At 42.6% G+C, this 13,616-nt stretch overlaps 1 protein-coding gene across 1 annotated transcript in view; it reads right to left on the bottom strand.

Annotated features, from left to right (window-relative positions):
- DPP4 (dipeptidyl peptidase 4) overlaps positions 1–13,616 on the bottom strand; it is a 101,899-nt gene that overhangs the window by 66,799 nt on the left and 21,484 nt on the right. Inside the window, exons 4-6 of the mRNA XM_075529134.1 lie at positions 6,296–6,388; positions 5,295–5,386; positions 3,685–3,765 (exon numbers count right to left, since the gene is read on the bottom strand). Of these exons, the coding sequence (XP_075385249.1) occupies positions 3,685–3,765; positions 5,295–5,386; positions 6,296–6,388 (266 nt within the window). The remainder of the gene's footprint in view (positions 1–3,684; positions 3,766–5,294; positions 5,387–6,295; positions 6,389–13,616) is intronic.

Below are 13,616 nucleotides of genomic sequence, written 5' to 3'. Positions count from 1 at the left end.
ATATTATCTCATCTCAGCATTAAAGGCAACTTTCAAAGGACCAGAAAACCATAAATAATAGGAAGGATGAGTATGCTTGGTGGGACTACAAATGGTGCAACCGCTGTGGAAAACACTCCAGCATTTCCTTAAGAAGTTGGAAGTAGAAATAACATATCATCTGGCAATTCTATTGTTGAGAATATATATAACTCAACTCTCACTGCCATTGAATCAGTGCCAACTCATAGGAACCCTACAGGCTATAACTGCCCTTGTGAGTTTCCGAGACGAACTCTTTTTTAATATAAATAATCTTATTGGGGGCTCATACAACTCTTATCACAATCCATCCATCCATGTATTGTGTCAAGCACATTTGTTGCCATCATAATTCTCAAAACATTTTTTTTCTACTTGAGCTCATTTCTCCCCATCCCCTACCTTCCCTCCTTCCCTCACCTTCGATAATTTATAAATTATTATTTTTGCATGTCTTACACTGGGGACAAACCCTTTATGGGAGTAGAAAGCCCTGTCTCTCACCTGTGGAGGGCCTGGTGGTTTTGAACTGCTAACCTTGTGGATAGCAGCACTAAGTATAACCACTATGTTATCAGGGCTCCTTGAGGATGTATGGATATATATATGGTTGTGTGTGTGAAATAAGAGTTAATATACAAATAAATATATACTCATCTATGTTCATCACAGCACTATTAACAATAGCAAAAATATGGAAGCAATTTACATACCTATCAGTGAAAGAATGAATAAGCTATGGTATATACAAGGAGGTCCCCCCCTCAAAAAAATGGAATTACACTGGGTAGAGCGGGGATTTTATAGTATGGTTTTTTTCCCTGCTAGGTAGCATTGAGCAACTCGCTCTGACTTAGTGCACCATATTGTTAGTGCACCATAAGCCACATCGTGAGATGTTTTGAAAATTCATTGTTATTCTTCAACATTGGATGTATGAGGGAGTACCTTCCAAAAAATGGAATATTTTTTCAAAGCTATGTATTTAAATTTTTTTACAAAACAACCTTGTCACCTTCACAGTACTTTCTATTACACTTAATTTGTCTAATCTGTGATTCCATTCTTGGAAACATTTTTCAAACTCATCTGTTTGGATGGCTGACAGCACCTACCTGTTTTGTTTTGTTTTTCTGCATGTCTTCTAAGTCACTTGAAAAACTTTTTATGGGCGAGGTAATGATAATGTCTTCCACTGGCTTGATTTCTGTTTGCTTTTCGGGTTGTAAGAATAGCATCATGTCTCTTTGTTTTGTAGTCAGTAATGACCTTGGGGGAAAGGTCTGGGTTACTTTGAGCTGTTCTTCCAAAGCACGTGTGTTTCCACTTGATGCTCTTCCTGCTCAGTCAGGACCGAAGCACAAATTTCGCAGTAACCCTTCTCATTCCCAAATCCTCTGTTAAAACTCACTGAACGGAGCTCCAAGGTAGATCAGTAGCTAACTGCCCCACCTCTTCAATGGTCCCTTGTCAGTCTTTGAGCACAAGTGCATGGATTTTGTCCACATTTTTGTCCATTTGGGAAGTTGATGGATGTCCAGAATGCAGTTTGTCATCAATTGAAATTTCACCTTTTTTTCACTGAAAAGACCACTGGTACACCTCCCCCTGCCCCCCCCCAGCATTGTCTTTATAAGCTGTTTCCAACATCACAACAGTTTTTGCCCCATTTTTCCCGAACAGGAAACAAAATTTCACAGCTGCACACTGTTCTATTAAATCAGCCATCACAAAAAATGAGGTTTGAGTAAAACTGCTTTTATGAAAAAACTCACTGTGACCAGAGGGAACCCTCCCAGGTGACACTGGGTGCACTGACTCAGAGGGAGTTGCTCGCTGCTCGCCTAGCAGAGGAAATTTGAATTATGAAAGTTCCACGCCACCCAGCGCAGTTCTGGGTTTTGGGAGGCACGCCGATGTCGTACATGCAGGCTGATCAGGTGTGAGAGGGAGAGTGGAATAGCACCCATGACTAGATATAGGTTTGAGTTTGACAAGCTATTTCTTTATATGTATTTACCTATAGCTGCAAATATAGTGAAACATACAGGGGACAAAATTATGAAAATTTCTTAGATATAACTCAACACCTCGAGGAAATGAGTCCTGGGGCCTGCGGGCCCAGAGCCATGATCTCAAGTGACACTGGGATCAGCTGGCATAACATTGTCCACAGTCCACGCTGGTTAGAACGAGCAGCTCTGGCGGCCTAGGGAGCTACATATTTAACCACTAACCACAAGTCCCATGGTTCAGGGCCATCAATCACTCTGGGAGCAAGAAGACGCTGTCTGCTCCCTTAAAGAGTTAAAGTCTCGAAAACCCAAAAAGGTCGTTTTTCTTTGTCCTATGGGGTCACTATGAGTTTGAATCAGTTCAGTGGCCTTGAGCTTTTTCATTGGCGCACAGTGACAGGCATCTTAAAAGCTTAGGAGAGGCTTAAGGTGCATCTATTAGCCTTGCCCTGTCCACAGTTAAGGGAACTGAAGACTCAAGGAAACCATTAGCATGACAGACAAATGGATCATGCCAACAACCCTGGGACCAGAAGAACTAGATGGTTCAGTTACCACTACCAACTGCTCTGAGAGGAATCATAGTAGAAGGTTCTAGAGAGAGAGAAAGAAAAATGTGGACTAGAACTCAAAATCATAAAACAAAAAGGCTAGGCTTATTGGAATGATAGAGACTGGTGGAAATCCCTTGTCTTGGACCTTAGTCACCTGTCAGGTCTGGAAATTAACTCATCTCCATGATTCAGTTTTCAGCCAAACAATAGACAGGTCTATAAGGGGACTGACTATTAACATTGGGGAAGGATGTACTTCCTACAAACATCAGGCCCTTGAGATCAAAGGGGCAGCATTTACTCAAGGACAAAGCTCCAACAAATTAGGAAAGGAGAAATGGAAACTGTATCCATAGGGAAGAAATGGGTAAGTGATGGTACACTGTAGCAATTCCAATCAATGACATGAAGCGACAGATGTATGAACCAATTCACTATAAAAAGTTGGGGGGAAGATCTGCAGTTAGTGTCTAGCAGTTTACACCCATCCTCAACATGGAGAGGATGGGTGACAATACAATGGCTGGGGCAGGGCAAGTGCCTTTTGGAGATACTGATCGCACTAGCACTGAGGCTGCACTCTCTGCAGTGGGGTGTAGATGGGAGGATTTGGAGACAGGAAGTTTGTCTAGGTCACTTCCCAGGGCCTCTTCCAAAGAATAGGAAATTTAACTTTCTTTGAATTAAATACGTATTGACAGTCCTATTGCATCTAAACCTGAGGCAAAGAAAATGAGTAATATTATCACCGGATGTACAAGTCTGACACAAAATTACTTTTAAAATTATAAATGCATATTATAAATTATATTGTATTAACTTATCATTAGTATCGATAATATGTTAATTATACTTCTTACTATTTGAAAGCACTGATGATGAATTTTAAAAAACCCAAAATATTCCATGGGCTTGTCTTTTATGGAGCCACTGACCATTGGCCATTTCTCCTTTAGATGCTGAATTAGTGTATTTTTAGTATATATCATAATACTTACCTATCAATGTTAAATGTCCGTAGGTTTGATATTAGTTATAAAATAACATACTTAGCTGATTCATTTAATGCTACTGGGAGAAATCATGTCTTTTACCTTCACATAGTTGTACTCTAAGAGAATAAACTGTCGATCGGGAGACACGGAGTAATCATGTACAGAATATTCAAATGTATCCTGTGGAATAAAGAGAAGAAAAGAGGACGTGAGCATTCAACTGAGGGTTTGGAGGACTGGCTCTGTGGGGAGTTCTGCTGGAGACAAGGGCAAGGGCCTTGGGAATTCATTCTAATTCACATGAAGAATGATCACAATGCCAGGTGATCAGGACTGGAGACCCAGGGCCAAGGTTGGATTCTGAGGAGAGATGGCCAGGAGAATGGGAGATGAGAACAGAGAAGCAAGAGTAGGAACAAACGCCTGCATGAGGAAAACATGTGCATGCTCCGAGAATGGGTAAGGGTTTTGTGTTACCTGAGTACACCTACCATGCGGTGTCGGGTGTGCTGGAGGAAATAGTAGGTTAAGGCACATAAGATCGGAGTAATAGTTGGTGCCTAGATATAAATAGTGGGACTGTGAGCCTTTTTTTTTTTTGCACTTGAAAGTGGTAGGATCAGATTTGTCTTAAAAATGTCTTGGTACAACAGAAAAGTGGGTGAAGGAGATGTTGGACAGTGTAAGATATGAGAAAATAATAATAATAATTTATAAATTATCGAAGGGTTCATGAGGAAGGGGGAATGGGGAGGGAGGGGAAAAATAAGGAGCTGATACCAAGGACTCAAGTAGAAAGCAAATGTTTTGAGAATGATGATGGCAACAAATGTACAAATGTGCTTGACACACAATGAATGGGTGTATGGATTGTGATAAGAGTTGTATGAGCCCCCAATAAAATGATTTTTTAAAAAGTCTTGGTGACACAGTGGATGAATTGAGAGGAGGAGAGCAGAGAGGTTGTCCTGAGCCCTGGACTTAGGCAATGCAAGTGGTCCTGGTGCAGAGAATGGAGACAGGGGCATAAGCTGGAGCACTGACTCCTGAAAGGGTTAACAAGGTGTGCAGCAGGTCTATGCAGTGGCAGTGAACCTGGAATCGGAGCGCTCCTTGATGGTGCAGGGGTGTGCTCACGAGGACTGGCAGAGGAAGCATCGAGAATGATCTGATGTCGCTACCTTCCGTGACTTGGAGAAGAATACTATTTGCCAAGATTGGAGACTCGGGAAGGAGAATAAAATGCTTTTGGTTTGTCAGGACAGGAAAGGGAGATTAGTAGTCTAGCTTGGGATTCTGAGCATGCATGTTCAGGAACCAACTGGCGACAAGAAAGGATGCTTTGGATCTCTGGAGGAAGTTAGTGGCAAACATGATTACATGAGAGTAAAAACCATCAAGGGTGAGAACACAGATGAAATGAATTCGGGGAAGGAGAGCATGCCGGCAGAAGAGAGGTGAGCTAGTGAGGACAGAGCCCCAAGGAGCACTTACATGTAATTGTATGGGCAGGGAGAGCTCCTCAGTGGAGACAAGAGAGGAGCCAAGCAGGGAGCCTCCCCCAGAGAGAAAGTTCCACGTGCAGTATGGGAAAGAGAGTCCAAAGGAAGAGTTCTCATGATCAGAAAGGTTATGTGGGGAAAAAAAACAAAACAGAAAAATATCCAGTATTTCCCCAAAGCATGAATTAATTATGTGACAAAACCTACAAATGTACTGTTCTCCAAGAAGACAGAGCTGTTTCCATATTCAGCATCGAACAGCAAGATATTCTCATCTTGTTTGTAGAGATATTCATGATCTAAAGAGAGAAAACAGCCAGATCAGTGCTTCACGTTTTCCGTCAGCCTCTTCTAAAGCTACAAATTAGTCCACACCAAAAGAAAAATTAACTTCACACAACTACGAAAGAAGAAATTCTAAACTGTGAAAAACATACTCATGTACACTCATTTCTGCATCATGCTTTTAACATTTCACTTCGCATTTAACTTTTTATCAGAACAAAAACACAAACCCAGTGCCACTGAATCTGCTTTGACTCAGAGCAAGCCTGAAGGTCAGAGGAGACAGGTGCCCAAGGACTTCGGAGGCTGTGACTTATGGAACCAGACTCCCGTGGCTTATGCAAAGCAGCTGGTTCGTTCAAGCCAATCACCTTTTTCATCATCAGTCCCTCACTCAATCTACTGGACCACTAGGTTTCCTTGAACTTCTTACAGCGGCTTAGTGCTTACGCATTGGAGTACTATTAACCACAAGATCGGCGGTTCGAGTCCCCAGCCACTCCTCCGGAGAAAGACGAGGCTCTCTACTCACATAAACAGTTCCAGTTTTGGAAACTCACAGGGCAGTTCTACCTTGTCCTGTTCAGTTGCTATGAGGTGGCATCGATTTAATGGCAGTGGTTGCGTGTGATCGAAGAAATAGGAAACCTGCTAACCAAACGGTTAGTAGTTTGATGTTAATTAGCATCTCTAGTCAGTTCGGTCCCATAGGGACTCTATGAGTCAAATTCAACTCCATGGCATTTAACAATATGAAAGAAATACTGAGATTTCACTTTCAATCTTCTCTCCCTTCAGGTCCCAAAACAGAGGAAAAGTTCCCCTTCACAAGGTCTGAAAGCACAAGAGTTAAAGTGCCCCATAACCCTAAGAAGAACGAACAAAAGCCTGAATTCTGTCCACATCCCATGCCAAATTCTTACCTGAAATCCACCGTAAGGAGTAGAACTTCAGTTTAAAAGTATTTTTTAAATAATCTGTTAAAGTATAAGTTCTGCCGGTGTTAGCTTCATCATCTGCAGGTTGGGAAAAAAAGAGCCAAATTATCAATAAAATGAAATAACATCAGTTTCAGATAAAAATAAGAGAATGGATCTCTTTAATCTATTTTGATGGCAAAATGCAGAGGCCCACCAATAAAATGCAAGCTATACCTGTAGTGATTTCATACCAAGTGGGTGCAGGGGAAAAGGGCATTTAACTGCTCAAGGATACACAAGTCCATCTCATCCCATTATTGGGGGTACTACACTAACACCATTTCCAATTTTGTTCAAATATTCTATAGAAGAATCCAGAAGGAAAAAAAAGACTTTGGAATTTCTGGATCCATAGAGGCAGGCTGAACCTCTGAAATTTGTCCTAAGCTAATCTTTACATCTTAAACCAAAACCACCCACAACACGTGAAGGGTACATGTAGAACTTTTGACGTGGTATACCTCTCGCTAGGTAGTTTTTTTGGCAACAACAAAAATAAATTTTAAAAAAAAGAAAGAAAAAGAAGGCGCCCGGGGTCTTCTTAAAACCAAGCAACAGCCCAGCAAGTAAAAACAAACTCTCTAGAAAGGATCAGAGTGACAAGTGCAACTCGAAATACCAGAAAGGAGCCTTTGGACCAGTGAGTTTCTGTTGCTGTAGGAGGAACGACTCAGCAAGAAGGGCGAGGAGAGCTGGGCACCCTGCAGAAGTGAAGGCCACTGCTCCGTGAGCACTGCTGAGTGGGTGCGCGCTTGCCCTGCATCTTATCCAAAGCAACGACACAACACTGTTCAAAGAAAAGCCCCACTAGTCTTAATTGCCAAGAACACAATTCTCACGTAGAATATGTCTACATGTCTGGATGGGTTATGCATCGGAAATATTTGCAGGCTAAGTTGACGAAAGAAAGAAAGAAATGTAGCTTAGGGGAAAACCAACCTGGAGGCATTCCAGCTTACAAATAAGAAGTGAGAAAACTTGTACTAAGAAAATTTTGTTTCAAACTCATATTGAAGATTGGTATGTTCTTGCCAGGTGTCATCAAGTCGTTTCCAACACACAGTGAGCCGATGTACAACAGAGTGAAACCCTGCCGTGTCCTGACCATCCGCACAGTTGTTGCTGCGGCTGCATCCATTGCTGCAGCCATGATGTCAATCCATCCAATGGAGAGTCCTCTTTTTTGGTTGTGGTCCTCTTACTGTATCAAGCATGATGTCCCTCTCCAAGGATTGGTCCTTCCTGATTATATGTTCAAAGTAAGGGAGACAAAGTCTCACCATTCTTGACACCAGGAAGCAGTCTGGCTGTATTCTTCCAAGACAGATTTGCTTGTTTTTCTGTCAGTCTAGACTAGGTTCAACATTGTCCTCCAGCAACACAATTCAAATGCATCATTTTTCCTTTAGTCTTCCTTTATTCAAGGTCTGGCATTCACAAAGATGATTAAAAATACCATGATTTGGGTTAGGTGCACCTTAGACCTCAAAGTGACTTATTTGCCTTTTAACACATTAAAGAGGTCTTTGACGGAATCTGTGAAAACCCAAACTTAGAAGTCCCAAAGCAAAGGACATGCTCAGCATTTCTCAAACTGAAACAACAGAAGAAAAAAGCTAAGCCTCTGATGGCAATAGTGAATGAAGCCTTCTGGCGCAGAGAGCATCGAAGAAGATCGAAGGACTACATTGAATCCGTGCACAAAAGCTACCTGGTTGATGTTCCACTATCTCAAGAGATAACGTGTGATCAAGAAATAATGGATTTGAAGGAAGCTATCCAAGCTGCACTGATGACATTCAAAAAACATATAGAAAATAGTGGCTAAACATCTAGATTTGTTTGCTTAATGCCTTCAATTGTTTGTACTCATGCTGGTCAACTAATTCTTTCACACATCACATAGTAGTAATAAAGTGAATGCCCCAAACAGCACCAACCAAACAAACAAACAAAAGCCACAGGCTCATTTTTGTCTAGTCAATCTTAACCCATAGCAACCATACTGGACAGAGTGAAACTGCCCCATAGGTTTTTTAAAGTCTATACGTTTTACAGAGTCAGCTGCCACATCTTTCTCCCACAGAGCAGCTGGTTTGAACTGCCAAGCATTCGGTTAGCAGCAAAGTGCCTAACTGTGAGGCCACAAAGTTTCTTTATAAAGTGAGAATTACTTGAAAAGTGTTGCTGATAATCGATACGTGCTATTAGGAACTTTTAGTCAAGAAAAAGGCATAAAATACATACCAGAATTAGTATACTCCAGGTAGAAATAGTACATGTGATAATATTAGAAATGTACAGACCTAATGTTATCTCCTGATAAGTAGACCTGTATCTTCTCACCCTACTTATTCAATTTGCATGCTGGAAAAATAACCCGAGAAGCTGGACTCCCGACGGGAAACACGGCGGCACTATTGGAGGTGGCAGCCTCGTTACTAACTGGCAATATGCACGCGACACAACTTTGCTTACTGAAAAAATGAGGACTTGTAGCACTTAGTGATGAAGAGCAAAGGCTACACCGTTCGATATAGATTATATTTCAAGATAAGGAAAACCCAAATCCTCATAACGGGGCTAATAGCTGACAATGTGATACATGGAGAAAAGATTGAGGTTGTCAAGGATTTCACTTTACTTGTATCCACAATCAATGCCCATGAAACCAGCAGCCAAACAATCGAATGATGCATCGCGCAAATCTACCACAAAAGAACTCTTTAAAGTGTTAGAAAGCGAAGATGTCACTTCAAGGATGCAGGTGCACTGGACCACGTCACAGTATCTTCAGTCACCTCTTAAGCATGTAAGAACTGCACAACGAACAAGGAAGACTGCAGAGGAATTTATGCACTTGAATTTTGGTGTTGGCAATGAATGCTGAGCATACTATCCATAAAAAATTGAAACAAAAAATTGATCACCAAAGAATTGAACAAATCTGTGTGAGAGGAAGAACCACCAGAATGCTATTTGGGACAAGGATGGCAGAGCTTTTTCTTACTCACCATCTGCATGTCATCAGATGGGACCAATCCCTATGGAAGAACATCATGTTTAGTAAAATTGAGAGTGAAGAAAAAGAAGAAGACTCACAATGAGATAGTTTGATACAGCGACTTCAACATTGGGTTCAAACATAGTAAACCTTATGAAGACGGCTCAGGACGGGCTAAGTCTCATTTTGTTGTGCAGAGGCCACTATGAGTTAGAAACGACTTGACATTCTTTAACAACAAAACCAACCCCATATATAGAGATAGACAATGAGCATATGTACATATTTATAGAATCTCTGGAGTTGCAGAGATTAAGTGCTTGCCTACTAACCAAAAAGGTCAGTGGTTTGAGCACACTAGTTGCTCTGCAGGAGAAAGATGTGTCAATCTGCTACTACACAGATTACAGTCTAGGAAACCCTATACTAAAAAAGCAAACATGGCTGTCTAGTTGATGCCAACTCACAGAGAACCTATAGGACAGGGCAGAACTGCTCCTTGAGTTTCTGAGACTGTCACGGATTAAGGGAGTGGAAAGTACCACCTTTCTCCCATGGAGTAGCTGCTGGTTTTGAACTGGTAACCTTCTGGATCACAGCCCAACACATAGCCACTAAGGCACCAGGACTCCAGAAAACCCTATAGGGACACACACATATGCGCACACATACACATATATTTCTATGTATTTATATCAGAGAGCAGACATATCAACAGAGTGCATCTATGACGGATTCTTGATTTTGTAAGAAAGGAGCTAACTGGACTGCTCCAGTAAATTGGAGTCACGGCGATCTCGTGTATATGCAGTCTCGTTGGAGATAACTGCCCAGATTGTTGCAGGACCGCACATTTATTTTCAGAATGCTGAAGCAGATTCCCCCTGATGGCTCCTGCTCAGGGTCCTGAGCATTTAGCTCCAGACGTGTTCCTTGCTGAGCGTTCCCTACTCTCCCAATCTCCTCGGACTTGCTTTTACTAGGCTCATTCTTTGGCCAGTTTATCAACTTTCCAAAGGCATCACCCTACCACATTTAGGCTCCAGTTAGCTCATGGTGGACTCTGAATTTGAGCCATCCATAGCACAACTGCTAAGCCCAAGGTTGGGAGTTCAAACCCACCGGTTGCTCTACGGGAGAAAGATGACTGCTAACTACTCCCATAATGATTTATTTACCGCCTCAGAAACGTGAGAGAGGGTCACTAGGCATCAGAGTCGCCTCAAGGGCAGTGGGTTTGGTTTACTGAGGTTCCCATACTCTTACAATGGCCAAGGCCATCCCTGCAAAGCCTGTGCCCACCTTGGCTTGGGTCAGGCTCATCAGCTGCTTCCCAATGATCCACAGCTCCTATTTTCCCTGTATTGGCCACCCAGTTCCAGAGCAGCCTACTAAATTGAAGGAAGGAGCACAACAAATGTTTCTTAGGTAGTTGGGGGTTTTTTGGGGGGGTGGGGGGGAGGGTTGCCTTTCTATTCGATAAGCGGGGCACATTGGAAGGCACTTTTGAAACCTCCAGGGTTCTGTGACACGTGAGCACCAAGTCCCGGTTTAGTCTGTGGCTGCCAAGTCGCATCCTCTTTTGTCAAGTTCTTGCAGGTCACGCTCAGTCTTCCTCCTTGGGTAAGTGCTCACTGTCAGGGCACGGCTACCACAACAGATGAAGGCCGTTGGCTGCTCAGACGCTTTCCCATGCAGCCTGGGACATGCCGTTCCTTTGACTTATCAATTCGCAGCATTGCGCTAGCCAAGTAAAGCAGCTCATCATGTTACCCATCAGCATATACAGAAACACTTAGATTTAAGCTTTCTTTAAAAAGAAAGCACGAAAGGTTCTCGACTTGACATTTTAATCCTCTGGTTAAGTGCTCAGCTGCTTACTGAAAGGTCAGCGGTTCAAACCTACCGGCCACTCGTTGGAAGAACGATGTGGCAGTCTGCTTCTGTAAAGATTTTATTGCCTTGGAAGCCCTGCTGAGAAGCTTAATTTTATCCTGCAAAGGTCACTGTAAGTCAGAATGCACTTGACAGTGAAGGGTTTGGTGAGTTTGGGGTTAGAAAGCTCCTGCGCTCCATATGGTGATCAGTTAATGTTTCCTTTGGATGCTTGTATTTATGGAAGGTACAAAGAAATAAAATGAGTGTTGTGTGAGAATTTTCTCTAGCAAAGCCACATAGAGCAGAGGAAGAAACAGCAAGGCAATGGGGGAAGAAATGGAAGGAGCAGTGCTTCATGTACTGGAGCAGATGAAGCAGGCTACTACATATTTCCACCAATTCAACAAGTACCAACTCAGTAACTATGTAGCCTGATATCTGTGGAACCTTGCATTCCTTCCGTTGGAAATTTGCTCAAATTGCAGAACTTTTCAGAGCCTCAATTTTTCTTTCATCTTTAAATTGGAAATATCATTATGTTTTACAGTGCCCATATCGTTTTACAGTGATCACATGGGATCATGTGAGTAAAGTCCTTATCTTGGGACTTTGAATTTAGGAAATCCTCCCGATATGTTAAGCAATTTTCTAAATTGTTTAGGTCTCCACCTATGCGAGGCATTCAAGATAGAAAAATGAATAAGACATAGTCTCTCCCTTGAAGTACCTAGCAGTCATGGTACGAATCTATCTGCAATAAAATAAATCACCAATTAAGTGTCACTATATTCACATCCCAAATGATCCTAATAAGATACAATAAAACCATTAGATTAAGAAAACACCTAAGAATATACAGTCTAATAATTTGCCAAGAGCTTATGAGCATTGCTGTCTCCCTTTGATATACCTAAAAAGGTCACATCTACAGCAGGAGTCAGCAGTGTACAATACGGAGGAAAAACACTGGGCCTAACAGAATCAATGGAGTTGTGGAGAGTGGCATTTCCTGATACACCGGAGCCCTGAGAATATAACCACAGTCATCAAATTTACCTTCACAATCAGAGAAACACCTCAGGTACCTCAAGTGGCACGCGATAAAGGCCTTATTCAACTGGAGTCCAGAGAATGTCGGATCCAGGCATGTATCCCAGATCAGAGTGTCAGATGACCACACTTTTGTTAGGAATGTAAGCACTGTATTTTCAAGGGCTCAGCATCAAAGGCCAACGGAACACACACTTCTCTACATAGCGACGGCTGGGGCGAGAGTGGGGGGATAACTTAATAGACATTCTATGCTCATCCGTCATGGCTCTGACTCAACTCTCATCACAAGCCTCCTGTGAAGCCTCTCTTCACATTACACAAGTCTCCCAGCTGGTCTGGCATTGTACGAGTGAGTGGTCTTTTAAAAGTTCATGGGAGAATGGAAATAAAAGTGAACGGAATTTTAAAATGACCATTTTGAAGCCCCCTCATTCTTGCCTGGGTCTCTGCCATGCCCGGAATGCTGGCCTCCGATCTGCCAGAGGCTGGTTTGTTCCTCCTTCAGGTCTGTATTAAGTGCCGCATTCCTTCCCTGAGCTAACTGTGCACCCCCTCTTCCCCAGCACGCACTCTTGTCCAACGTGGCTTTATTTTCTCCCTCAGCATCACTACCATCTAACACACCACACCTGTTTAGCTTTATCTTGTTGCTGTGGTTGCTTGTTGCCTACCTCCCTTGAATGAAATACAGGAGTAATTTTGTTGTTCTGTTTGTTACTGCACCACTAGGCCCTAGAACGGTGCCTGGTACGAAGAAGGCACTCAATAAATATTTGATAAATGCACAGATAAAAGCCAGATAAGACAAAAATGGGAGCCAATGACTCTCAATACCAGCGCTGTGAACTCAGAGTGCCTTTGATTGTGGGAGGAGCCTGATTATAGAAATCTGGGCGGACTGTGGTCAGGAGCTTGGTTTCTAGACTGCTGTGAGCAACGACTGGGTCCCCTCCCTTCTCTAGGTCTGTGCTGGTCATTTACCTATTGTATGTCAGCTCCACGTATGCTCATCCCCACTTGCCTTAGAGGAAGACTACAGCTGTATTTCCAAGACCCGGCACTAGAAGCGTCCTGTTAGGTTTTGCCAATGAAGAGAAATAGAGAAAGTCTGGTCTTCAGTGGAAGACAAAAAGGGACTTCCTATTTCTTGCTGACCTGAGGCCAGCAGTAGCAGCTGCCCCACCTTCTGGCTTCTGTGGGAATATCCAGAAGCCCCTCATCTCGTCTCAGCAGTATCAGAGTCGGCTGGGTGAGCCCCATTCTTCTGGATCCTTCTTCCCTTTTGTACTCAAGCCCCAGACGATCCTTCTAGGAGTTAGTAACTTTGGC

Source organism: Tenrec ecaudatus, chromosome 13 (assembly GCF_050624435.1).
Source record: "Tenrec ecaudatus isolate mTenEca1 chromosome 13, mTenEca1.hap1, whole genome shotgun sequence".
NCBI lineage: Eukaryota > Metazoa > Chordata > Mammalia > Afrosoricida > Tenrecidae > Tenrec > Tenrec ecaudatus.
Note: the sequence above shows the minus strand (reverse complement) of the source record. Positions and strands in the feature narration are given on the sequence as shown.